This window comes from Aphelocoma coerulescens, chromosome 4A, assembly GCF_041296385.1.
Source record: "Aphelocoma coerulescens isolate FSJ_1873_10779 chromosome 4A, UR_Acoe_1.0, whole genome shotgun sequence".
Classification (NCBI taxonomy): domain Eukaryota; kingdom Metazoa; phylum Chordata; class Aves; order Passeriformes; family Corvidae; genus Aphelocoma; species Aphelocoma coerulescens.
This window is the reverse complement of record NC_091018.1, coordinates 17,024,473-17,051,013: the sequence shown is the minus strand read 5'-3', so window position 1 is coordinate 17,051,013 and position 26,541 is coordinate 17,024,473. Positions and strand designations below refer to the sequence as shown.

General features: G+C 51.8%; 3 protein-coding genes across 7 annotated transcripts; all 3 read left to right on the top strand.

Annotated features, from left to right (window-relative positions):
• Positions 1 to 511: 511 nt before the first annotated feature.
• Positions 512 to 13,121, top strand: LOC138110504 (UAP56-interacting factor-like). 5 transcript variants are annotated; one of them, XM_069015480.1, is made up of 9 exons: positions 512 to 644; positions 2,943 to 3,086; positions 6,833 to 6,975; positions 8,694 to 8,818; positions 9,644 to 9,725; positions 10,153 to 10,196; positions 10,278 to 10,352; positions 11,022 to 11,212; positions 11,894 to 13,121. In XM_069015480.1, exons 1-9 carry the CDS (start codon positions 563 to 565, stop codon positions 11,911 to 11,913), a joined length of 906 nt encoding a protein of 301 aa, XP_068871581.1. In that variant the 5' UTR covers positions 512 to 562; the 3' UTR covers positions 11,914 to 13,121. The 5 variants fall into 5 exon arrangements, with proteins under 5 accessions (XP_068871581.1, XP_068871582.1, XP_068871579.1 ...); XM_069015481.1 differs by having other exon boundaries at positions 9,641 to 9,725; positions 10,156 to 10,196; XM_069015478.1 differs by having other exon boundaries at positions 513 to 644; positions 9,641 to 9,725.
• Positions 13,122 to 16,148: 3,027 nt separating this feature from the next.
• On the top strand, positions 16,149 to 20,005 carry LOC138110503 (leucine-rich repeat and calponin homology domain-containing protein 2-like). Its single transcript, XM_069015477.1, has 4 exons — positions 16,149 to 16,490; positions 17,853 to 18,795; positions 19,048 to 19,110; positions 19,970 to 20,005. The coding sequence occupies exons 1-2, from the start codon at positions 16,205 to 16,207 to the stop codon at positions 17,873 to 17,875; spliced, it is 309 nt and encodes a 102-aa protein (XP_068871578.1). The 5' UTR covers positions 16,149 to 16,204; the 3' UTR covers positions 17,876 to 18,795; positions 19,048 to 19,110; positions 19,970 to 20,005.
• Positions 18,119 to 26,228, top strand: LOC138110694 (serine/threonine-protein kinase PAK 3-like). Its single transcript, XM_069015879.1, has 9 exons — positions 18,119 to 18,123; positions 18,292 to 18,537; positions 19,048 to 19,099; positions 19,970 to 20,079; positions 20,830 to 20,947; positions 21,332 to 21,425; positions 21,855 to 22,051; positions 22,380 to 22,515; positions 23,737 to 26,228. The coding sequence occupies exons 1-9, from the start codon at positions 18,119 to 18,121 to the stop codon at positions 24,357 to 24,359; spliced, it is 1,581 nt and encodes a 526-aa protein (XP_068871980.1). The 3' UTR covers positions 24,360 to 26,228.
• Positions 26,229 to 26,541: the final 313 nt, after the last annotated feature.

Below are 26,541 nucleotides of genomic sequence, written 5' to 3'. Positions count from 1 at the left end.
ACGAACATGAGCCAAGAGTATCTCTGTTTGCAGAGTTGCCTTGTTTTTCTGGTTCAGAAATGACTGCTGGGTTGTTAAGATATATCTGCTGCTGGCATAAACTCCAGAGGAGGAGGATGCGGGGGGAGAAGAGGAAGAGTGTCAGCCCAGAGCCTGGAGAACGCTCTTAAGGCAGAGAAGGATAGAGGGGAGGTGCTGATGGAAAGGACCGCCGGGGAGGGTGCGGAGGGCAGGGAGCCAGGGCAGGGCTGAGCGCAGGCGGGGGAGCAGCGCTGCCTGTGGGCGACGCAGGGGCCGCGGAGTGCGGGGAGAAGGGAGCCGGGCCCAGGGGCCCGGGACAGCCGGGGCGAGGCCCGGGACAGCCGGGGCGGGGGCCGGGGCAGCCGGGGCGGGGGCCGGGGCAGCCGGGGCGAGGCACGGGACAGCCGGGGCGGGGGCCGGGGCAGCCGGGGCGAGGGCCGGGGCAGCCGGGGCGGGGGCCGGGGCAGCCGGGGCGGGCGGGGGCCGGTGCGGGGCCGGCACATTCCGGGCAGGCGCAGTGAGCGCACAGCGCTCCGGGCCCATGGAGGCGGCGGGGCCGCAGCCCTTGCCGGGCCCCGCGGCGGGGCCGCAGCCGGCGGCCGAGGAGATCGACATGTCCCTCGGTAGGTGCGGGGCGCTGCCGGGCGGCGGGGCCGGGCCCAGGGGGCCGGGAGCCGGGGTGGGTGTGCGCGGCATGGGCCGGGCCGGGCCGGGCAAAGGCCGTGCGGTGGCCCCGCCGTGCGGGTGGCCCTGTCCGGCTGGCAGCGGCCAGCACCGGCGGAGGAGCGGTGTGCGGGGTCCCGGCCTCGGCGCTGGGCTGGCCGCGGCCCGGAGCTCACGGGAGAGCGGCCCGGGGGGGCTCACGCAAACCAGCCCCCCTGCGACATGGGAAGGGGAGCCACGGCCTCGCCGTGCTGCTATTTATAGCAGCTTGCTCCGATGTTCGCCATTCCTTTGGCACTGGGAATGTGGACTGTGCATAAACAACCAGCAACCGCCCTATCATGAACTCCCGAGGCCTGGATTCTGACGCATGGACGAGAGATCTTGGTGGATTATCGTGTTGGCGTCTCTGCTGTGAAAGGAAAGTCCACCAGCACCTTTTATTATTGGGTCAGCTTCCTAACTGAAACCTTGTGTCATTTCTTCCCAGCAAAGAGCCATCTGTCAGGAACAGCAGGACATTTTCTGCTGCAAACTCAAATTGATCCCTTGGCTGACGCACCTTTATTTTAATATCTCTATGAGGAGCTATAACAACAGTGGATCCCTCATTTTTTATTTATTTTTCTCCCATAGTATTGCACACCCTTTTTCTCTTTGCTGATGTGGGATGCTCCCTTTGCTTTTGCTCTCCCTTAGAGCTTCTCTCGATCAGACCTCCTGTGGTCCCACTTCATATTCTATCCAGAATACACCTTACTCAGGGTAGAAGAGAGAGTTGGAAAACAAGAGCCCGTTGGTGAAGAACTTTTTCCATCAGGTGGTTTTTCTGTGCTTTCAGATATATTTGTGCCTTACATGAGTTAGCAGTCACAAAAAAACTGCAGGAGTTGCTCTAAAGCTGCCCTGATAGATCTAATTCTGACTTGAGGGCGTAGATGTACCATAAATGACCTCTCAGAATCCCCTTGCAGCCTTGTGTAGAAGTCCATTATACCGCTCTGTTAATCCCATTGTGTTTATGGGCAGAAAAGGAGGGTAACAACTCATACCCAAACACAAAAGACATTGAAAGGTGGCAGATCAGGCACCTGAGCATTCAGCTCCTCTCATTTCCTCACGCTGTAGATAGCCCACCCTTGGATGCGTGCGGTCTCTTCCCTGCAGAGTGTGCAAGGATGCTTTCAAAATGCTTCAGAGCATCCTGTGCTCCAAATCACACATGTCCCAAAGGCACACTTAGCTGATACCATTAGCAAATTCATCCCAAGAACATGGCCCAGCATCTCCCAGCCTATTCTTCTCCTGGCAGACTTGAAAGAGAAATCACAAAAGCAGCCTATTCTTACATCTGCTCTCGTTTCTTTTCCTTGGGCTTTGTATTCATTTGGACTCAGGAGTTCTTGATGGAAAATGACAGGGGACCAGTGCTGGGGCTATGATAACTCATGGTAAGCCCCCACTGAAAGCAAATGGTACTTCTGTCCTTTGACTCCAGTGATACATTAAGGAGCTGGGAAAGGGCCTGTTTTGGACACTTCATTTCTTGCTAATTTGTTGAAGTTAAAAACATTCTGCCTGGAGCTTCACAGATGTGGCTTTTATTATTTGCAAAGTATTTTCTGGAAGATTTGAGGTTGGAAAATATGAATTAATGAAGAGATGTCCCTTTGCCTTTTCCATTCCTCTTCATCTGAACAGCTTGAATTAAGAAGATCCCGTTGATTGCAGACCAGCTGATTGAGAACGGAGGGGCCTGAGCTGTTTCTTGATACAGCTCTGCATCTGAAAGTACTTTGTGTGTCATCCAAGTAGCTCAGCAGCTGTGACATCCTCCCCCCTTTGACCACCTTTCCTAGAGCCACTCAAGTCAGACCTTCTCAAAAAAGTTCTCTGCCCAGCACTGAGCTCTGGTGGCCCTGCAAAAACATCTTCCCTTAGGCTTGTGGGAAGCCTGCAGGATCAGATCCCTCGGTGGATGTGGGTCTGAAATCTTTGTCCTGCCCATGGTGGGGACGTGCTGGATAGTGGCACATTTTTAAATCATTTGCTGCACTCTAATCTCCAGCTCGCAGGAGCCCGGTAAATTGATCCTATACTTTCTAAGCTAAGCTTAATCTTTCATTGTCTGTCCAGCGTAGCTCACAGAACAGCAAGCTCCGTGTTTACTGCGGACAATTGCGAGCACCCAAAGAGGGAATCACTGTGGGTGGAAAGTGCAGGTGCTGTGCGTTTCTCCTCTTCTCATTTCATTCTAGATGACATCATAAAGCTCCACAGGAAAGAGCAGACAGATGCCAGTGCCGCGGGCGACAGCAGAAGGCAGCCGGTCAAGAACAGGAGTTCAGCCTCGGGGTATGGGCGGCCCCGATATCGCGCCTGGAAGCAGAGGAATTTGCAAGGTAGATGGGCACTTGAGACAGCAGAGGCCTGCCAGGCTGGAAAATGCATTTTTGTAGCAAAATCCAGCTCTTAAATCCTTCTCCTATCTAATTTCTCTGTGTTTATAAGATGTGCTCGGGCTCTGATTAGCTTTTCTTCCCGTAACAATGGAATATCAGGGCCCTTTCAGAGCATAATTCATCCATTTCTCTCCCTTCCACTCTCTCATGAATTACTAATTTAAAGTGACTTAATATCTATTCTCTATTCCCCTTGGCTTTGCATGTTTTAATTATGGCTCTTCCTAATCCTCATTTTCCCAGAGCAGACTTAAATTATCCCAATTACCCCCTCAGTAACTGTATTTGATAGCTCAGTTATTGAAACTAAATTGTCACTTTTGCCAAGCATGCTATTTTTAATGGTGAGGTTTTTTTATAATACCGAGTGATCACACCTTTGTTTTGTTCCACTGGTTTTTACCTACAAACCAAAGTTATCTGCTGCATGAAATGCCATCTCTGTGAACTTTATTTTTTTTTTTAAATTACTGCTAAGTCACTCCCTGAAGATTTTAGTGATATTTTGCAGAAATATCTTTGCAGTCTTATATTGGAGTGCCAATCACACATCAGGACAGTGGGATCACTGGGAGCAATCCTGCTTGCCTCTGCTCTGCCTCCCATCCTTGTGTTCTTGGTGTCCACCACACAGTGCCTTACTGAGGATTGTTCCAGTTCGAAACAGAATGATGAAAAATGCCCTTAGTAAATTGATTTTTTTTATCAAAACTCACAGGCTTCGATATTCTCCCACACTTAAGCACTGCATCCAGAGGCAAATCCAAGAAAATATTTTTTACCCTATTCCTTAGATGGGAGAACTTGTCTGTTAATTTACAGAATTATTTCTGCTGCTTTTAGTATTTCACAGGTTTTCAGTGAGTCTGAATTCAGCCATGCCAAGTGCAGAGACCCACCATGCTGTGTGGTGCTGATTGTCGGTAGCAATTTGGGGAAGCTCAGCATGACTGGGAATTTAGCCCATAATTCATCAGGGGCTCAATTCACTCCAGTCCCTGCTGAAATGCAGTCCCTTCTGGGCTGAGATGTGATAACCATTATCAAAATGATGATCTGAGAAGCCCAGCACTGTAATGACATAGGAGGGGGGAGGGTATTACGCTGATTAAACCAGCAAGCAAAGTGCTGTTAATCCCTCTTGGAATATGGCTTAAACCATCTCCCTAGTGGGGGAAAGATGATTTTTAATGACTAGAAATTTGAATTTCAAATCTCCTTGGAAAAAAGAGTCTTGTCAGACATGGGAGCTTGTGCCCAGAGTAGACTGGCTGAGCAGAGATGCCTTTTGGCCATCCCAGGTGTGCTCAGCACCAGGCTCTGAGCATGCACCCAAACATGGGATGTGTGTGGGGGGAGGTTTCTTCCCCAGCTGCTGATGCTGTGGGGTTTTACTGAAACGTTCTTACATTATTAAATATCTGCCAGACCTTTTGCAGAGATGAAGCCTCCCATGTGTCACACTTCAGGACACAACATGACAGAGCGAGGCCTTGGTCCCCAGCTGGTGTAATGGGGTCCCCCTTGGAAGCTGATGGCTCTGTCATATGTTATTTGTGTTGGGTGAGCCGTGCCTGAGTGCACTGCTGAGCACAGGCTCCCTAATAGGAACAGACTGACAGGGGTACGATTTTCTAGTCAGGGCTGCCTTCTGCAGCCCTCCCTCCCATTGCCCTGATGGAATATTCAGGAAAGGCAGCTGAGCTCAGTCTCCTGTCCTCTCCAGGGTGTAGGAGAGCTGTGCAGCAAGGCTTGGTGGCCAGCAGGAGAGCAGCCCAGCAAATAGGCAAGAGATAGGGACAGGTGCAGGGTGGGGGTTGAAGAGAAACAAGGCTGAGCAAAAACAAACTGGGGGAATAGAAGCAGGAGAAAAAAATCAAGGGGCCGTTAAATACAGCAAGTCCACACCTGGTCAAAAAGAAACAGTTTGCCAAAATGGAATGTTTGCCAAGAGAGGAACATTTACACATCTGCACTTCTGCAGTGAGAGGGCATTGTTTGCAAAGGAAATAACAACTGGCCCCTGAGCTTGTGAACTGCATTGCATTTTTGTGTGTGTTCCCAACCAGCACCTCTGGCCACAGGGCACGAAGCATGGTGTTTGGGATCTACTTCCCACGGCCCTGCCCTGGTGCCCTTTTTGTTTTAGAGCCAGAGCAGCTCAAATCATCTTCACACATGTTCCAGTGTAAGCAGCTCAGACTGGTGCTGGCTGGTGTTACACCCTGAGGCTGGAACCTTCATTCATTATGGCAGTGCTGGCCCCTCACAGTGATGTCACTGCTGCCTCAGAACACTTCATTTCCAACTGCTGCCAGTCTGTATAAATTGCTGTCACGTAGCAGTCGACGGTACAGGATCAATACATGCAGCTCACTGCTCTGTGGTTTGTGTCAGTGAGGTTCTGCTATGAGATCCAGGGTTTGGGTGCACTCTCTCTGCCCTCTGCCATGCACAGCTTTGGGCCTGACTTACACAACCCCAAGATGTGTGCACATCTCACTGGTGTAGCAGCTGTTGGGGGGAGTGGGCTGAAAACAGAGGGGCTGTGTGCTCGAGTGACCTTGCAGCTGAGGATAGCAAAGTCTGAAGTAGCAGTGAAGAAAAACACACATCTACTGCTGTTTACCCTCTGTGTGCATTGAGAAGTAGAACATCTGGTTATAGATGATGGAGGTGTTTGGTAGACTTGGGGACATCCTACTGGACGTGCTTGAGCTCCCTGCCTTGGTACAGAGATCAGAACACAGCATGGTTGTAACTCTCTGCAGGCTCCAAACCCTTGATAAACTGGTGTGAATGGCAGCTTGGGGATTGTCCAGCACTGGGCCAAGCTTAGTGGTGCCCAAGTGGCTCTGCTTAGGTGTTGCTTCAGGGATCTGCTGGTTTGTGACGTAAAAAATAAATTCCCTCCTGGCATTCCAGCTGTGAGTTTGTGGTTGTTGTTGTGCCTGTATCAGCTCATACAGTGACTCAGAAACGTTCTGTCTCATTACAGCTACAGAATTTTATTATGTGGAATAATTAGGTTTGGAAGCACTGTGCCTCAGTCTGACAGGGCTTTCCTCTCGCTGAACACTTCAGCACTCTTCAAAATCATCAGCAGGCTTAGGGGAAGAGGTTAAATGCAAGAGGGACAGCGGGTGTGCATGTATCATAAAAAGCCAGCAGGAGGTGTCCCCTCCAATATGGGAAGTAATGGTATGTCAAGCTCAAAGAAAATGAAAGTATATATATAAAAATAAAATTTATGCTATCATGTGGGCACTCAGAACTATTTCAGGGCGCTGTGGGGTTGGCTTTGGGATGCTCAAATCACTTGTGTATCTGTATCAAAAGGCTTTTTCTGTGTCATAGTTAATTCATAGCAGTGTGAGCTCTGACAACAGATTGACAGGTCTCCTGATGTGGGTGTTCCTGCCTTTACAAGGAATCAGAATCATGAAAGGCTTTTCTGTTCTGTATTCTCTCACATCAAATAATGTGTATGTCAGTCCTACATACAGTAAGAATGCCAGAGAGACACTGGAAAAATTGATTATTTAATATGAATGAGCATGACTCTTGCACCACTATTTGTGTAGATACTCCTGTATCACATCAACTTAACCTTGTAATCTATTTACAAAGCTGTAGTCAAAAATCGAATTTTGAAGGATGCTAAAATAAGAGGGCTTTTTTTGTAGGACCTAACCGTTTCAGAAGAGGGTTTGGACAGCAGCAGTTCAATCGGAGACAGTTCAGGAATACCTTGCCTGGTCGCAAGAGAAGAGCAGCTGCTGCATTCGATGGAGTGAGCCCTTTAAATCGCCAGCCATCGGCTCAGGAGGTAGGGGAATAAGGAAGGTACGGCTTCTCCCAAATGTCATGTAGAAATCTGCTCGATTTTATGATCCTGGATCACCCCAAAGAGCAATCTACATAAAAACCACCATCCTTTATACGCCTGTGCACAGCATTTGTATGCATAGGTGAGTACAGACGTACATGCATATGGAATAGCAATTTTCCAGTTGGTTTTATAAAGCTTCTGATTTAGCATAATTTTACTGATCAGTTCCCATAGGTTTTGCAAAAAAAAAGATTTTTTAAGAATTGGTCTTAAAAGGTTTAAAAATATTTCCATAAAAATTAATTCCACAGCATCTCATCTTACTATTATCATTTAGAGGAGGTGTGTTAAGATTCTTTGTTATTTGTTGTCCACCCAGAGCATTTTCCAAGTTCCTGTGAAGTCAGAGGACAGACTTGGTGACTTGTCAGGTGACTCTGGTTCAGAGACATACTTTCCACCAGAGACACTGATTCCCAGTACTGTGACAGATAGTGTGAGAGTCAGCTGGGTTTTCCTGCACTGATGAAAATCCACTCAGTTAGGAGGTCACAGATGCTCAGTAAGCTTTTTAAAAAAATGCAGGTGCTGAACAGGGTGGCATTTAGTGGATGTGTTGTAGGGGTATAAATAAGAACGCCCTAAACTGAGCATGCATGTGCAAGGAGTGAGGTTATTCCTGAAGATAAAGACCAGGATGACTCAAATATTGAGCGTGGCTGGTATTTACAGAAAGTAATAAGCAGTTGCTAGGAGGCATAATTCTACAGTAGCTTCCACTTGGCAGAAATAAACCAAGGGGGAAGAATATGGAAATACACCTCGGTTAGAGGGTAGTAACAGTGATGGTAGTTGTCCCACAGAAATAAACAGGCTGAAGCCTGGGGCTGTTTGTGTTGGACCTGCAGGAGAGATGCTGCTGAGGGGTCTTCTGGTGTGTTTCATGCATCAGGGTGTGGTCCAGGCAATGTAGGTGTCCAGACAAGAAAGAGCTGATGACCAGAAGGAAACCTGAGTGTTGTAGTGCTAGGTTTAGTTTAGCAGGCTGCAGCTTTCCTGAGAGCTCAGCAGGGCTGCTTAGGGCAGGGTGACCACGTCGCTGTCCCGTAGCCCATTCCGCACGGCTCCGCGGTTTTGCTCTGGTCAGCCACCAGCGTTACAGCCAGAGATGGTGAAGGAGGAGAGAAGGGTCTCTCCATAAGGGTGTAAGAGGTTCTTTTAATGGTTACATCTTGTCCCAGCAATCCCCAGAGGCACAGAGACCTCGTGATCCAGGTGCAGGGGCTTTTTCTCAGGGGCTCAGGGACGGTCCATGGGCAGAGTTGGGGTACAGGAACCAATAGGGAGGACCCGAGGGAATGGCCAGGGCTAGGGGCAAGGAACAGGGGGGAACAATGTGGGATAGGAAAAGCAATGGGTAGACAGGTCACCACACCTGAGCAGGGCTATAATGCATGGCTTCTGCTAGATTTGCTCTCCATGAACTGATTGGTTTTTTTCTTCCTTGGTTTCTGCAGCATTAGAATGAAACATTCTTCCTGGCACTTGTAGTTCCATGTCCAGGAACCAAGGCCCACACCCTGACTGTTGACAGCAGTGTCAGCAGCAGTCAGTGGAGAGCAGGATGCTGTGTGCTGTCCCTTGTCCTCACTCCCTGTTCTTGTACCGAGACTGTGGCACAGGTGACAACTGCTGAGGTCTCACTGCTTTTTCAGGGCAACAAGAAGAGCAATGCTTTTGCCAAAAGCGGCAGTGGGCAACAGGAGGAACAGCCACAGCCATCTCCAGGCCCCAAGAGATTCAGAGCAGATCCTTCCAGCATCCGCACCCCAGGGAGAAGGTAAAATCTTTGGTAGCTCTGGGTTACTTTGGTTTTCAGTGATTGCCTGAAGTGAGTGCAGCTCATGGGGTTCTGCTCTCCATATGTGCCAGCTGGGCATGTGCTCGTGCAGTATGAGAAAAATACTGTGTTAGGAAAGCACCTGGAAAGAAAACAACCTCATGCTCGTAGTTAATAATGCTGATATTAATCTGTCGTTTTATTTCAGGAAGCACAGAAAATGTGACCTTTTTATTTTTATTAAATTTTGTCGCTTTGGGAAACACTTTGAAGGGCAAAATAGCATTTATTTTCATAAAGGCAGGAAATACAGATTCCAGCCATAAGGGATAGGCAGAGACAGGGAGTCTGTCCTAATGAGGGGCTGCAGGAGCAGACTGTGCCCCAAGAGCTGTGAGGAAGGCAGTGTGCCAGGTGCTGGGCACTGTCTTGGTGCCTGTCTCATCAAGATCATTATGTTCTCTGAGCTCGAAAGGAAGCTCCTTGCAGTCCTTTCTCTGCTCTGAGCAGAACAGGGACTAAATAACATTGAGAGGTCCTTCTTGACCTGATTTCTTCTCTGTGATTTTCCTCTCATGTTTTTTTGCTTTTAATGAGCAAAGTTCAGAACACACAAGCTGTTGTCTCAGTTGAGCAGAAAATCAAGTTCCTCTGAAACCCTTTGCTGGCAGAAAAACCTGTTGGGCTGAACTCGGTAACACACCGCCTCATTTGCTTCTTACTCTGCTTTTTAAGACCACTTGGGGTTAGGTATTTTGGCATTAAACATTAGAGAGACCTGGCATCATCTTCACCTCTGTCATTCTCTCTCTCCTTTACCAGCAGGCCTTTCCTGCTGAACAGGGGACCAGCATTCCAGCAGAAGCGGGTGCAGCCGTGGTTCTCCAAAGCCCACTTCCAGAGAGGGGTCAGTATTGAGACATTTCCTCTGCAGTCTGCTGGTAGTGACAAACCTTCAAATTTTACCAGCCTTTGTTGTAGCTTTGCTTCCAAAAGTAGCTGGGGGAGAGAGGCAGATGACCTGAACGCTGCATGTGTTGGTAGGAAAGGAAAGCATTTGCAGGCAACTTCTAATGCAGCTTGGTATTCTGGCAGCTGGGAAGTAAATCCTGGGAGGGTGATAAAAATAAACCTTGCAGTTTATAGAGCAGCACAAGCAGGGCAAGGTAAAGCCATCCCATACACATCACTGCCAGTGGGAAACCCCAAATTAGCACATTTCTTAACAACTTGCAAGGAAGGAGCTCTTCAGATGCACCAAACAAAATCCTGGGAAAATCATTGTTTCTGAGAGCTAATTCTTTTAAGTAATTGTTTTTAAATATATTTTACAGCAGATGGATTCTCAAGGAGAAGGGAAACCGCCAAGGATGAGAAGGTAATTTGTGAACAAAGGCACAATGCAAATATGAGGTGCTCTTTCACGCTTGAAGCTGGATGAATCTCCCTGTCTCGGCAGGTGGCAAGTGAAACCCAGCCCGGGAGCAATTCTGACGGTTTCTGTGGTTAATCCCCAGGCGGGCCAGACCAGCTCGTAAGTAAATGAGGTGATTTGTTAGGGTGGGAGCCCTACAAAAGCCATCGAAAATCCCTTTAGCATTATTGCAGCTTCACTTCTATAATGAGTGTGCAATGAATGGTTCAAATCCAAAATGGTTAGCAAATGATGTCTGGTTCCTTTCCCAGCATATCAGAAGGAGATAAAAATCTCCTGTATTTACCTCTAATTACGTGGTAATCTGTAATTACCGTGCCCTTGTTTGTTATGCAGAGTGAGGAGAAATGGAAGCACCATTGTGGGAGGAGGTGGCAGGCTGGTTGTGCTGGTTGTGGGGTGTTGGGAGAAACAGTGTGCCCCACAGGGGCACCTCGTGCTCACTGTGTAACAGGAGCTCAGAGGCTGGAAAGGGGCAGCTGCAGGACCCGGCACCCACCTGGGGGCAGAGAGAAGGATGGGTGAGGGCACTGTGCATGTCCTGGGTGCCAAGAGCACCCCTCGGTAGCCTGGATGTGACAGTCCCCAGTGCTCGAACTCTGCCTGCACGGCTGCTCTCCTGGCTGCCTTTCGACTCTGCCAGGGGTCAGACACGCCATAGGATGGATGGAGTGTGTGGGTGTCTCCTTGACTCCACACTGGTTTGCAGAGGATGGGGAGTGAGCTGCCTTAGCATCCTGAGTGACTGCAGCTGTGTGCTTTTTCCAGGCCTGGATCCAAGCGCCCATTCCTGCGAAGCCAGAGACCCCCGGCACGGGTGGCCAAGCCCCAGCCCAAAGGGGTGCTGCTGAGATTCAACTTCCGCGCGATGGGCAACCAGGTAGAGGATTGTCGACGAGACAGGAGGCACCTGGCTCCCTGCAGCAGCCCTGCCACTGAGCTGTTAACGTCACACTCAGGTTTCTGGGGCTGCCAGCTGGGTTTATCTAACAGAACCTGGGAGGAAAGTCCCGTAGCTGTGTTGGCCAGGTTGCTCACAAAGCTGAAGGCACTTGAGAAGACTGTTCAGCAACTACAGACTCAGCCCAGTTTTCCCCACTCTGATGGCCTGTCTTGGCCTGTCCATGTGCTTGCTTGGAGCAGGGAGATCCTGCTGATGAGTAGTCTTGGCGAGAGGGGACTGTTTCACTGTCAGTGCTTCCCATTCCTCAGAGACACATGGCACTTCTGGGCTTTGCTCGCTCTTTGCTTTGGTGCCCTTCTTGGTGTCATATTTTACACTGAAGTATGGTCCAAGAGCCCTGGGGCAGCTGAGAAATCCTGCTCCACCTTCTTCATTGCCGGCGTTTCTTGTCTGGACAGTTTGGTTTTACTTGATGCCTTGTGCTCAAATGCCATCTGCTTGCTCCTGTTCTTGCCGAGGATGCCCTGTGTCTTGGGGCTGGGAGCTGCTTGGAGGTTTTCCAGCCGCACACAGTCTGTCGAGCTCCCTGTCTCTGTGTGCTGAGTGATTTAATTGACTAACCAGCTGTGAAACACCAGCCTGACTGATGGGCTCTAATCAATAAATACCCTGCTACAAGTTTGGCTGTGCTTTGCCACAAGACAAGGGACTGACTCGCTCTCGCTTTCCCCTGCAGACCAGCCTGACGCTGGATGAGAGGTTCTCTGGTCTGAGGAATAAGAGGCGCTTTACAGCGGCCAGGAGCGCTGGACGGACGGTCACCATGCCTTAGCACCGCGTGCTCGTCACAGGGACTGCCTGGAACAGTCCAGGCTCCATCACAAGGGCTCAATAAAAGTCGCTAGATTCCCTTCGAGATAGCTGATGTGGCAATGTGCTGTCTCCTTCCTTATACACAGAGTGAATGAGTGATTGAGGGCAGGGATAGGGCAGGGATGAGGCAGGGTGAGAGTTTGGGCCAGAGCACAGGGCAGGTGGGACATGGGCAGGCCGGTGGACAGGGATGAGTGGAGATGAATTTGCTGAGAAACCGTAGGGCTGGCACAAGCCCAGTCCCCTGGCCAGGGCACCCTATGCTGACCAGGGTGACTCCTGCAAGTGGGAGGGTGTACCATGGAGCCTTCCCTACACTGTCCTGTTGGGTGGGACAGGGTTGAGGATGCTGTGCCTGCCCACATGAGAGACACAGGGAAGCAGGGATGCTCCACCTGCCCACAATCCCCAGCATCCACCTAATTGCCCAACTTGTGCTTGCAGGCATCCCTGCCCAGAGGTTTGCAGTGTAAGACCCCTCCACCCTGAAAACATGTTGCTTTTCCCTGACGGTCAGGCCTGAGCACCTTGCATTTCTCTGTGGATTGCTGTGTTGTTCTGACTGCTGCTGCTGGCCCAGCTGTGGGGATGGGGTGAGATGTGCCATGCCGTGCTGCTGGGGTGACTGTCCTCAGCACAGACCACAGACAGGCTGCCCCAGCCCAGATCACGTTTTCCAGTGCTGAGTAGTTCTACATTAGGGTTTTTGTAGTTGCAGCTCCACCCATGCTCAAAGCAGCAGCATAATCAAACTAGCAGCAGCACTCTGATGAACATTGGCGGAGATGTTAATGAGCTGGGTTTAGGCAGTTGTTAATGAAGCCCTGCATCAACCCTGAGTAACTGCTCCATTCTCCAGCCACTGCTGGAACCCAGCACTGAACATGCTGGACACAGCCTGTTATTGGGCTCTAAGCTGTACTTAAAAAAGGAAATATTTGATAGACTGCTTTACATTTTACACCGAGCATCTTTAACAAGAGGCTGGACTTGGCATTGATTTTACAGGAATGTGTGAAATGTTGTTAGTTGACGAAGCCGTGATGTATGAGTCCAGTGCACTGAATAAAAACCTAACTTGTCAAATGTCACCTCTGATTATTTCCTTCAACAGCTGTTTGGTGCAAGTTCAGCTTCTCAGTGTGACACTGCATGGGCTGGTGCTTTGGGGGAAACGGGGTCCCCACTGGTGCCCACCTGCAGGCAGTTTACTGCTTTAAAAGCTGCCTCCAAAGCAGTGTGAGGTTTTCAAGAGGCATTTTGTAAAATTGTTGCTGTGATCTCTTTTGCCTTGAATGTTATTGGCAAAATTATCAGAGCAATCCTGGCTCCAAGTATGTTCAAAATTAAACAAATGCACCCCACCGCCCAGGTTAATGAACTCTGGAGGAGACATCACCCCTTTATGCAAATAATCTGTATGTCATGGAAAGTTGAAAAGTTGAACAAGAAACACTGTCACAAATGGCAGTGTCCCTGATTTCAGTTGCCTCCTGACTATAAATACAGACAGAAGATGGCAGACTTGCTAGGAAAACCTGAGCACTTCTTCAAGCAGGTTGCAAAGGGATGGAGCCCTTCAATCCTGAAAGAACAGCTGAGTGTGCGCCATCCTCTTGCTGTTCAGAATGCACCCTGATTCTATTCTCCACAGAAATGTTTTTTAGCAATCTGTACCTTATAATCTTTTAACCATTCCTTAAATTAAAGGCTGAGGTGATAAAAACTGCTTTTTTTTTCCTAGCTTGATTCCCTTGCAGTGCTGGGTGACTTTTTATGTACAGGAGATAAAACAGGCTTTGCACCGAATTCACAAGTAGCCAAAATGCGTAACCATCACTCTAAAAACATACTGGGAGAGGCCACAGTGTGAGCTCACCCCAACAGGCATAAAATACCCATTTCTGCTACAGTACTAAAATACCCACAGAATAATTGTCTCTAACAGAATTATCCCTGCTGTGGTGCACAGGGTGAGCTGCTGCACAGGGCTTGGCTGTCCTTTGGGGGAGGGTGTTTGTGTGCTCAGCTGCTTCCTGAGCCATTGCCAGGGGAACAGGTGGCCTGTGTTCATCCAGGGTCTGACAGTTCCTGTGCAGTGTCCTGTGCTGGACAGGTGGCCCAGCAGTTCCCCACCTGGGGAGTGGCAGCAGCTGGCTTTGGCCGAGCTCCCTGCCAGGATGGCTGCACACAGGCTGGGGCCGCTGTGAAGGGGCAGATCTGTCACCTGGAAAACTTCTACTGTTTCAGGCCAGGCAATGCCAGGTCCAGAGAAACATCTCAGATGGTGTCTGAGAAGTTTAAAAATGTAGAAGCAACTGCACAGGGTTGGAAGAGAGTCCCCATAGTGCATCCCAGGGTAGGGGAGACACCAGCACAAGTGTGTGGCCCTGCTTGGTCACTGCACTGAACCCACAGTACCACTGATCTGTGTCCTCAGTATTTCACAGCCCTTGGTGGAGGATTCTTCCACTATTGCTTTTTGCTTTCTATTTGTGATTCCAAAGGGCAGTATTATGAGTTTTTAGGACAAGAGCAGAAGCTCTGGCCCAGCCAGACTGATTGATAGAGATTCATCTGTAAGCTTGAATCCCACAGCCCCCACAAGGATCCACAGCTGAGGTCAGAGGAAGCAGCCAGCCACAGGATTTGCAGGGGACAATGGGAGCCCTTTTCCCCTACACCTGCATGTTGCACACAGACCTCTTTGCTGGAAGGGCAGTCTGTGGGCCAGGACAGGGTGATCCCCAAATCCAGGCAGCGCTGCACCGCAGGACTGAAGGCTTCACTCTTCAGGACCTTCTCAGTGATCCTGGCTCAGTCCGTTCTGCTGAGTTTCCCCCAGACATCAGGCACATAATATTTCAGGTCTGATCCTTTTGTGATCAATAATGGCTCAGCTACCTCCCAGTGATATGTTGCTGACTGAAGGCCAGTGTGTTCCATACAAAGGGAATTTCTCTTAGATCCCCAAATTAGGCATGACATATGCATGCAAAAAACAAATAAACAAGAAACCAACCCAAGCCAATTGAAGAATGCAAGGATCTTCATGAGGTTCAAGGCTTAAAAGCAGATTCTGCTTATCAAACACAGAGCAATTGCATTAAAATGTGGTTCTATGAGGCTTTCTTTAGCATTTCCTAATGACAGCTCCAAAGGCATTTTTGGAAGATAAATATGCAGCACCTAACAAGAACTGATTCCATGGTAGGAGAGGCAATTATCCATCCATAGAGTATCCCAGCAGTCGTGTAGCATTTTATTCAGGTAACTGGGCCCCGGACCTTGCATGCGGCTTCTGATTTATGTCTCCCCCCTGCCCTTTCGCATTCTGAGCCACGGGCATTCGTGCCTTTGGGGCTTTTGTGTGAGCGTTCCTTGACCCATTTCAGGGTGAGCCGCTCGCTCGTCTTCCCTTTGTTCTGCCGCGGCCGATTCCTGGGTGCTTTTTCCCGCCGCCACACGCGGGGATCGGCGGTCCGGGCCGGCTCTGCCGGTGCCGGGTTTGCAAGGCAGAGGCGGCGGCGGCTCTGATGCTCCCGGCGCAGGAGAGCTTCGGGCCTGAGGAGCGGCCGCTGCTCTGCGCTGCCGGGGCAGATGCGAGCGCGACTGCGAGCGGTGCCTGAGGGCAGCGGACGGAGCCGACGGGCCCCGCGGCCGGGCCGGGCCGCGCTCCCAGCGGCGCCGGGGCTGCCGAGGCGATTTCTGCGCGTTCCTTCGGCTCCGAAGGGCTCCCCGCAGCCGCGCCCTCCCGAACGGCGCCCCCCGCGCCCGCTCCCGTCCCGGCTGCGGGACCGCCCGTCCCGGGCTCCCCCGGCTCCCGGGATCCCCCGCTGCCAAGAGGGTCACGGTCCCGATCCCGATCCCGGTCGCGATCCCGATCCCGATCCCGATCCCGATCCCGATCCCGATCCCGGTAGCGATCCCGATCCCGGTCCCTCAGCCCCGGCCCCTCAGCCCCGGCAGCGCCCCCTAGCGGCACAGCAGCCCTCGGGCACGCCCCCTGAGGAAGCCCCGCCCCGTCGGCCCCGCCTGCGCCGCGGATTGGTTGGCGCGGCCGAGGGGCGCCGCGAAGCCCCGCCCCGTCCCGCGGCGCCCCCTGCGGGCCCCGCGGCGCCTGCGCAGCGGCGGCGGGGCGGCCCCGGCCGTTGTTGTGGAGGGCCCGGTCAAGATGGCGGCCGGGCAGGGGGGCGGCGGCGGCAACAACGGGAGCGGCACCGGGAGCGGGACGGCGCCCGGGAGCGGAGCGGCGGGGCTCGGGATCCCCGCGCACCTGACCCTCTCCTTCTCGTCCGGGCCGCACTGGGGCGCGGCAGCTCTGCCGCAGTCGCACACGGTGCGCAGCCTGGAGCGGGCCCTGGAGGAGGCGGGCAGCTCGGGCATCCTGTGCCTGAGCGGGAGGAAGCTGCGCGACTTCCCCGGCAGCGGCTGCGACCTGAGCGACACCACGCAAGCAGGTGAGTGGGCCCGGCAGTGGCTGGGCCGGGGCTGCGGGCGTCCTTCGGGGCCGCTGCGGGCCCGGCGGTGAGGGCGGGGGGCGCGTGGCCGCTGTGGCGGGCGCTGGGGCCGGGCGGTGGCGGGTGCGGGGCCCTGGTGCGGGGCCGCAGCGGAGGGGTCCCCGTGGCGACACGGGAGGGCTGTGGGGGCGGCGGAGGGGGTGTCACGGGAGCGGCCGCTCTGGGTGAGCAGCGGGGGCCCCGCTGTGTGAGGGCAGTGGAGGAGAGCGGGGAGGCTCCGCGTTTGGGGGGGGTTCTCCGTGCAGGACAGGGCCCGGAGGATGTGGGGGTGCGGTGTCGGGGCTGCCCTGCTGGGCGCGCTGGGGGCCGGTTGTGCCGCGTGGGTGTGGGGCGAGCGGCCGTGCAGGTGTGGGCTGAGAGCGGGGCACGCTGAGCCTCCCGTGTGCGAGCGGAGCGGGGCTCCCGGAGGTGCCTGGGGAGGTGGGGGGCGAGCGGCTGTGTGTGAGCGTGTGCCAAAGCACAGGGTGTGTGTGAGTGTGGAAGGGCACAGGGCTGTGTGTGAGCGTGTGCCAAAGCACAGGGTGTGTGTGAGTGTGGAAGGGCACAGGGCTGTGTGTGAGCGTGTGCCAAAGCACAGGGTGTGTGTGAGTGTGGAAGGGCACAGGGCTGTGTCTATTTGTGTGTGTGAGGGCACAGGGGTGTGTGTGTGAGTGTGGAAGGGCACAGGGTGTGTGTGAGTGTGGAAGGGCACAGGGCTGTGTCTATTTGTGTGTGCGAGGGCACAGGGGTGTGTGTGTGAGTGTGGAAGGGCACAGGGCTGTGTGTGAGTGTGGAAGGGCACAGGGCTGTGTGTATTTGTGTGTGCGAGGGCACAGGGTGTGTGTGAGTGTGGGAGGGCACAGGGTGTGTGTGAGTGTGGAAGGGCACAGGGCTGTGTGTATTTGTGTGTGCGAGGGCACAGGGTGTGTGTGAGTGTGGGAGGGCACAGGGCTGTGTGTGAGTGTGGAAGGGCACAGGGTGTGTGTGAGTGTGGAAGGGCACAGGGCTGTGTGTATTTGTGTGTGCGAGGGCACAGGGCTGTGTGTGAGTGTGGAAGGGCACAGGGCTGTGTTTGTCGGTGGTTGTGGGGACACATGGCTGTGCGTGCCCGAGCTCACCGCGGGCTGAGGTGCTCAGTGTGTTTCGGGGTGGAGTGGTCTCTGTCCCCGTGTGTGCAGTGGTGCTTTTGATGAAAGGTCTCCTGGTGGCATATTGTGAAAGCAAAACGCTCTCTCTTGGGGTTGCCTTGTTGCGTGGGATTTTCCAGCACAGGCATTTTATTTTCCTGACAGCATCTGGTTAATTTTCCCTCTCCCATTGCAGGGCACGTCACGGGTGGCTACTGAGAAACTCCTCATTCGGGGAGTGGAAAGGAACCTTTGGTGTTCAGAATTGTACAGCAAGTTGTGAGCTTGGCGTGTTGCAGTTGAGTGCCAGCCTGGTGGCCTGACAGAAAGTTCCTGTCAGTGTCTTTGCAGCAGCAGAAGCTAAGGGATCCCTGGCTGTTTTCTCCTTTTCTGTTGAAGAGCTTTTGAACAGCTGCAGGAATGATTTTGCAGACAAAAGATTGCTTGCTGGTTTTAGCTGTGATGGAGTATCTAATTCACAACTATAAGTGGCAATGTCTACTCTAGCCCATTGTCACTTTCAACACCTCAGAATGCTATTTCTCCTTAGTGCAGCTGGATGTGTAGCTGAGGATAAATAAGATAATCAGTGTGATACAACTTCCTCTACCTCATGCTACTGTCTGTCCACAAAGCATAAAAGCTGCATTAGGGCCTCCTCTGGCTCTGTCTGTCTCCAAAGAGGAGCCTAAAGAGGAGGAAGACAAGAAGGCTGGAGAGGAGGAAGAACAAAGTGAACTTCCCTCTGTTCTTGGAGACGATGGTGAACTTCCCACAGTTCTTGAAGATGAGGGTGAATTTCCCACCATTCTGGAAGATGACAGCAAAGCTCCAGCCGTGTGGATTGAGGATAGTGAATGTTTCACAGCATGGGATGAGGAGTAGGAACATCCTGTGTCGTGGGAAGAACAACAGCAAAGATCTCTGAGCATGGGAAGAGGAGGGCAAACATCCAGCAGCATGGGAAGAGGAGGGACAACATCTCTCCACGTGGGAAGAGCACCGTGAATGTCCCACTGTTTGGGAAGAGGGTGGTGAAGCTCCATCGTTTTGGGAAGAGGACAGTGAACCTCCCTCTGTTGAGGCATTATGGGCTGAGCATTCTGACAGCAGCACAGCCCTACAGACAGAGGGGAGAGGTGAGTGGTGCCTGATGCAGCTGGGTACGTCTGCTCTCTGCCTTGTCTGCCAGAGGAGGCTGTTGTGTGTGTGTGTCTGAGCATCAGCTGTACTCAGTGTTCCTCTGCAGCTGAATGTCATAGATGTTGTTTATTGCTCTTGCCCACCTGAGTACAAGGGGCTCACAGCCCCAGAGAGTGAGGCTGCATTTTGGCTCTGCTGCAAGGCAGGATCTCCATCTTGGAGTGACTGCCTTTCCTGTTTCTTTCAAGGAACACCGTGAGCGTGGAGGAACCTGCCAAGAAATACACTGAAGTTGAGCCAGTTGGCCAAGGGTAAGTTCAAGTCAGTGACCTCTACACCAGCAGGGGCCGGGTATTTTGCTGGAGGGCAGTGGTATCTTTCAGAGCAGGACACGCTGGCTTGGTCTTATTCTCTAAAAATGTTTAATGCATCAGCTGGTGGAGACTGCCATTATTGAGGGCCAGTTTATCTTAGTCCCAGGTTATAATTTCAAAGGATACTGCAAGACCTAATTAAGGAGAGATCCTGCTTGGGATCAGTTTTGGGTTTTAGTCCTCCTGCAGTAGATTCATAGAGAGGGAGAGATGAATGAGAATATGTATGTGAAAAGCAAAATGCTCTCTTGGGGCTGCCTTGCTGCATGGGATTTTTCAGCACAGGCAGCAAAGCTCTCTCCCAGACTCTACAGTTGTGTTTAGGTTTGGTGTCAGTGACAGCCCATGACAGTGATCATATTAGTAATGTATGCTGTGTGTTTGCTCTGTTATGCAATCCCAAACAGCAGCAGTGGCATTTGAAATAATAACCAAACCCTTTCTCAACTGTTTTGCTCTACTTTCACAGGACTAGAATTGCTTCCTGCTTGCAAGCTATGTGAATATTAATAATAGTGGTGATAAACTGAGAAGATTGTAGGTGCAGAGAATGTTGTTAGAGTTTTGTGGGTGATGGATGAGAGACCATTTCTCCAGGGCTTCCAAGGCCAAATGTCTCTGGCCATGTGTCCTGTAAGCAGCCCCTGAGGGGGGAACATCACTGACTGTGCTCTGGTGTCCCATCCCAGGGCACTTTGCACAGCCTGGCTCCCTCACTCCAAAAAGACTCGCTGCATGTTTGTTGTGGTCTCATGCTGCAGCCTTCTCCAGTTAATGGTCTTCAATGTCCTTTTAGGTGGCCATAAAGAAAATAAATTGTGAACAGCAGAACTGGGAACAAGCTGTGAATGAGATCCTGGTCCTCAAGGACAAGAAGCATCCCAACATTGTCAGCTATTTGGACAGGTGAGTGCTTCAGGTATTGTCCCGTGCACTGCTCCTGAATTAATCTTTTCTGGCAGATGTAGTTTGTAGCTTGTTTAGAAAAAGCCTGACTTGGCCACAGCTTCCTAAAACAACAGCCTGTCAGTTCACTACGTCCCTGTTGTTTTGTTGCTTTGGTTTAGTTTTTTCTTGAAGTTGACCCTATTTTCTGTGTCTTATGAGAAGTGCTGATAAAGTGTGGTAGAAATTATTTCCCTTGGCTTCTCCCCTGCTCTTTTCCATTGCTGCGGATGCCAGGAAGACAAGGTTCTTGTTTCCAGAAACACCTATTTTGCCCATTTTTCAATTGCCTTGCCTGTTTCTGAAGGTTCTTTATGCAAGGTTTTCCAGTTGACCACTTTTGTGCTAAGTGGTGCACAACCTCCTTCTGTGCATAACTCAGAGTTGTGTTGCCTTGCTGCTGGAGTTACTGGTGCAATTGCTGAGTTAAGGTGGTGAACCAGCTGGTGGCAAGTGTTGTGGTTCCAGACTGATCTCAGCTCCTCCTAAACTGCATTTTCACATGCTTGCCATGTAAGGCATCTCCTTTTTCACAGGTGTTTCCTTCTCGTTTAGACTGCAGATTCCAAGGATGGTAGCCTACAGGAATGTCTCTCCATTTTACTCTGTGTTCATTTACAACTGACCTGGAAGAAAACTCCCCTGCAGTCTTTTTCATAAGGTAATTTAGCTGTGCACATTCATGTCCATGCCACTGTTTTCTTCTTTCAGCTACCTTGTTGATGAAGATCTCTGGTTGGTGATGGAGTACATGGATGGAGGAACTTTCCAGGATGCTGTTAGACAGACACATCTGGCTGAAGAAGAGATGGCAGCTGTCATTCGTGAGGTAAGGGCTCCTGCTTGTGCTTCCCATGGCTTGGGCATGATGGTCCTTTGAAAGAGATGGTGAGAACTGGAACGGCTTCATGCTCAGAGCTTTGTTTCTGTGTTGTTTTTTATGCCCTGGAGAAGAGAGAGACTCTTAAATGAACCACCTGTCAGTATCCTTGCACTTCTGCTCTCTTCTTGTACTCTTAGACTGTTGTTGTACTCTGTCTCTCTCTCTCTTCTAGTTGCTGTTCTCAACTTTTCCTTGAACTCTGTCTGGAGCTGGGCTGCACTGCACTTCTTGCCTGTCAAAGCAAAGTTGCTGGTGGCAGAATTCTAAACTGTCCTTTCTTGTATATTCAGGTCATTAATTTTTACCCTCATGTTTCTTGTTCTCTATCAGTGTCTGCAAGCTCTGTATTTCCTTCATTTGAGGAAGGTGATCCAGAGAGATCTGAAAAGCTCCAACATCCTTCTGGAATGGATGGCACTGTCAAGTTGGGTAGATATCCTTGGTCAGGCACAGTGTTCCTGGGATATGGGTGTGGGGCTGCTTCCCAGTGATGGCCACTTCCCCAAAACTGGTGCTGGTGGAAGTGCCTGGATCCTGCTGCCAGCTGAGAGCAGCTGCAACGTGCAGAGGAGTCTGGAGAGAAGCAGGGTGTCAAGATTGGCTTTGCTTTGTGTATGTCCCTTCCAGAGGGGAGGGAGTTAGAATCTAAAGCTTCAAGTGAATACATAAAAGCCACTGCCTGAAACCTGAGGGTATCTTTAAGTGGCCAGTTGCATATTTCCTTGGCTACAGCCCTGAGGCCTTTTGCAGCTTAGTGCAATTCAGTGGTGCATTCTTAGACTTAGAGCTGGGAATTCTTTTGCTTGGATTTTTAATTCCCGCTGACTCTGACAGTGTTTGTTTTTGTCCTCAGCTGATTTTGGCTTCTGCACTCAGCTGACCCCTGAGCAGGATCAACAGAGCTCTGTGGTGGGCACTGCTCACTGGATGGCCCCAGAAGTTGTGAGTGGTTGTCCTTATGGCCCCAAGGTGGACATCTGGTCTTTTGGGATAGTGACCATCGAGGTGGTGGAAGGAGAACCTCCTTACTTCAAGCAAACTGTGGCCATGGTAAGAGGCAGATGTCCAAGTGTTTGCGTGGGCCTGTGTGCACAGAGTGGCTCTGCACTGGGATGAGCTGCTGGATGTTTTTGCACATGGTGGAAGGGAGTTCCCAGAGGACTCACTGAAATTGGCTGTCAGGGCAAACTCGTTTGGATGCAGCTGTGGCTGCATCAGGGTTTGGGTTTTTATTGTTGGTACAGAAAAATTATCTCTGGACAGCATCTCTGTCTGGGTGGACACTGCCTCTGGAGCCTGGGGTTTAGAACCTGGGGTGGCTGTGAGCACCTGTGGGTATGAAGGGAACTGGTGCAGTGTTGTGCTGGCTTTTCCCCAGGCTTGCTGTCTGGTCTGGCAGAACAGGACCCCGCCCTGCAGGAGCCTGGGCGCCTGTCGGCTCTGCTGCGGGACTTCCTCAGTGCAGCCTGGAGCCCCACGAGGAGCACTGCTGCTCTGCCCAGGAGCTGCTGCAGGTAAATGCAGGGGAAACAGCAGCACAAGGGAGGGGTTTTCTTGTCAGGCCCCTGTCCTATAATCTGCAGTCTTGGTGCTTTTCAGATGGAGAGCAAGCAGAATCCTAGACTGGTTTGGGTTGGCAGGGGCCTTTCAAGGTCACCTGGACCAGGTGCCCTGCGATGGGCAGGGCCATCTTCAAGCAGATCAGATGGCTCAGAACCCTGCCTGATCTGACCTTAAATGATTGCAGGGGTGAGGCACCTACTACATCTCTGGGCAACTTCTGTGTTACCCCACTCTCCTTGTAAAAAAAGTCTTCCTGATGTCTAATCTGAGTCTATTTCCCTCTCTTGAGTTTAAAACCACTCCCCCTTGTCCTATTCCACCAGAGCATGTAAGGAGCTTGAGTTTGGAAAGTAATGCTTCATTTCTTTATTTTTTATTCTTTGGGCAACATCCATTTTTATCATCAGCCAAGCCTCTCTCCAGCCTGACACCTCTGATCACTGCAGCAAAGTAGCTGAGGGAGCAGCAGAGATGAAGCACTTGAGGACAGCTTTTTTTTTTATGCTAGTTAAGACAACTGGTTAGTTATGGTAGTTAAGAGAGCTAGTTTGTTCTGCTAGCTAAGATAGTTACGGTAGTTAGGACAGCTATTTTTTTATGCCAGATAGGACAGCTAGTTTATGGTAGCTAGGACAACTACTTTTTTACACTCGTTTTTTTGAATAAAAACTCTGTTAAACCTCAACTCCCTTGAAGTATTCCTTCCTTCTCACCCTGTGATTCAGCTGTCCGGAGCCATGTGAGGGGAGAGTGGGCCCAGCTGTGCCCAGAGCTGAGCCCCAGCAGAGCCCTGGCAGAGCCCAGAGCAGCCTCAGCATCTGCAGAGCCAGGCTGGACGGAGGCCCTTGTAGCCTTCTCGAGTGCATCCGACTCTTGTTTACAAATTTGTGTGCTGAAAAATGCCCCTGGTGCTAGAAGAGGGCGGGGGGGGGGGGCAGGGAAGGCCCAGCTGTTCCATGCAAGGGAAAAGCGCGGCCAGTGGCGGAGAAAACCCATGCCTTTATCCCCTCCCACTTCGGCCAAAAACCTGAATCATGTGGCAAGTCCTATAAGGGCAGGGGAGGAACTGAGGCCCCTCCGTCCCTGCCAACCAAAGCGTCCTTTGCGCGGTTCTGAGCCTCCCGGGCTCTGGTAGCCTCACGGGTGTTTGTTTCTGTCGTGCTGGCTCCCAGCAACCCAGGCCCATCCCGGCACAGGGTGGGTGCTGGGGGCTGTTGGCAGGGAGATGCGGTCCCGGGACACGCATTTGGTAGCCACCTGCAAGTCAAGAGAAGCCTCGGTCTCGGCTCGTCGCCCGCCCTGTCCTTCTCTGTCCTCCTACTCATCGGCGGTCCCCGAGCAGACGCTGCCGAAGCCGCCGCTCCCCAGTAGGGAACCCATCCCGTACTGCTCCTGCAGGGCCTCCTCCGCCTTCGCTGCGGGCGAGACGTGTCTGTCAGCGTTCGGCCCGGCCCCACGGACGGCCCCCGAGCGCCACGGGCACGGCTTCGCTACCGGGTGCCGGCGGCCGGGCTGCCGAGCGGCGGAGCCGGGGACCTGGGGAGGCGGGAGTGGCCGGAGCGCGTGTGTCCCCCGGGGAGCCGCAGCGAGCCAGGCGGAGCCCAGGGACAGTGGGACAGCTCCAGAGTCAGCCACTGCTGCCTGCCCAGCAGCGCCGGAGCCAGAACGGCCAGGGCCGGGCCGAGGCGAGACTGCGGCGGGACCGCCCGGCGCCGGGAGGGAGCGGCGGGGGAGCGGGAGGGACCCCGGCAGAGGGACAGGAGGAGGACGGGCAAGAGTGGGAGCGGGGCGGTAGAGTCGCCGCTGGGAGCGCCGGGGCCGTTAGTCCGGGTGTCCGTTAGTCCGAGTGTCCGTTAGTCCGGGTGTCCATTAGTCCGTGACTCTGTGTCCGTAAGTCCAAGTGTCCGTTAGTCCGGGTGTCCGTTAGTCCGTGACTGTGTCCGTTAGTCCGGGTGTCCGTTAGTCCGGGTGTCCGTTAGTCCGTGACTCTGTTAGTCCGGGTGTCCGTTAGTCCGTGACTCTGTTAGTCCGGGTGTCCGTTAGTCCGAGTGTCCGTTAGTCCGTGACTCTGTTAGTCCGGGTGTCCGTTAGTCCGAGTGTCCGTTAGTCCGTGACTCCGTTAGTCCGAGTGTCCGTTAGTCCGAGTGTCCGTTAGTCCGAGTGTCCGTTAGTCCAGGTGTCCGAGTGTCCGTAAGTCCGAGTGTCCGTTAGTCCGGGTGTCCGTTAGTCCGTGACTCTGTGTCCGTTAGTCCGTGACTCTGTGTCCGTTAGTCCGAGTGTCCGTTAGTCCGTGACTGTTTCCGTTAGTCCGTTAGTCCGAGTGTCCGTTAGTCCGTGACTGTTTCCGTTAGTCCGTTAGTTCGGGTGTCCGTTAGTCTGTGACTGTTTCCGTTAGTCCGGGTGTCCGTTAGTCCGTGACTCTGTGTCCGTTAGTCCGTGACTCTGTGTCCATTAGTCCGAGTGTCCGTTAGTCCGTGACTGTTTCCGTTAGTCCGTTAGTTCGGGTGTCCGTTAGTCCGTGACTGTTTCCGTTAGTCCGGGTGTCCGTTAGTCCGAGTGTCCGTTAGTCCGGGTGTCCGTTAGTCCGTGACTTTGTTAGTCCGGGTGTCCGTTAGTCCGAGTGTCCGTTAGTCCGAGTGTCCGTTAGTCCGTAAGTCCGAGTGTCCGTAAGTCCGAGTGTCCGTTAGTCCGAGTGTCCGTTAGTCCGTGACTCTGTGCCCGTTAGTCCGGGTGTCCGTTAGTCCGTGACTGTGTCCGTTAGTCCGAGTGTCCGTTAGTCCGTGACTCTGTGTCCGTTAGTCCGTGACTGTGTCCGTTAGTCCGAGTGTCCGTTAGTCCGTGACTCTGTGTCCGTTAGTCCGAGTGTCCGTTAGTCCGGGTGTCCGTTAGTCCGTGACTGTGTCCGTTAGTCCGTGACTGTGTCCGTTAGTCCGTGACTCTGTGTCTGTTAGTCCGGGTGTCCGTTAGTCCGTGAGCCTGTGTCCGTTAGTCCGTGACTCTGTGTCCGTTAGTCCGGGTGTCCGTTAGTCCGTGAGCCTGTGTCCGTTCCCCACCGGCCGAGCCCCGGGGCAGTACCGGCCGTGCAGGGCCGCTGAGTTGGGAGGGACCCGCCAGGCTCGGCCGTGCATCATTTATGCATCGTTTGAGCCTAATTAAAGACGGCGTGATTGATAAACCGACACTGGATACCTGCCCCCCTTAGGTTTTTAAGTATTTAATGAGGGGCTAGGCTAGATGCCTTTATGAGGGCTTACACATGCTAATCTACACTTTCTTGAATGTAAAAATACTTCATTGATTGTCAGAAATTTAACGGCGGTAATGCACAAACGTGCCACGAGATGGCAAGTTACGACTGCGTTAGGCACCTCATACTCGCCTCAACTGCAGCGAGGCAGTCACCAGGAAAAACCAAAATACGATGTCTGGGATGGGGAAGGCGTGTTTACAAGAAGCATTTTATGAAATCTAATATTCCTTTTATCAAGATTGAAAATAGTTTTTAATCTGTTCCTTTTCTCTGCCTTTAAACTTGCTAGGGTTCTCTGACACACGAGGGCTATTTTCCACAGTAGGTTCTTGTTTGTTGGTTTTAAAAAGCAAAAATAAAACCAGTTAAGACTAAAATTGAGATTCTGTTTCTTAAATATATGGTAAATATTTTGGGAACTACTTATTAAAGTACAAATTAATGAACCTATGTTTATTGTTTCTTTTTGTGGGAGACACGAATCAAAAGCTGGAGACCAGTGATTATATTCAAGAGTAGGAATAGGAACATTCCTACCTCTCCACTGCCATTCCCTGCCTGATTCTTATGCCATCATTCTTGCCAGTTGAGGAAATCTGTTCAGTTTTGGCCAATGATGACTCACAGGTAAAATTCTTTAGAATTTAAGAGAGAAATTACCTATAAAAATGTGAGGTAATTACTGAATAAAGGCAATTATTATACATCTTATAGAGTTAGCATTTCA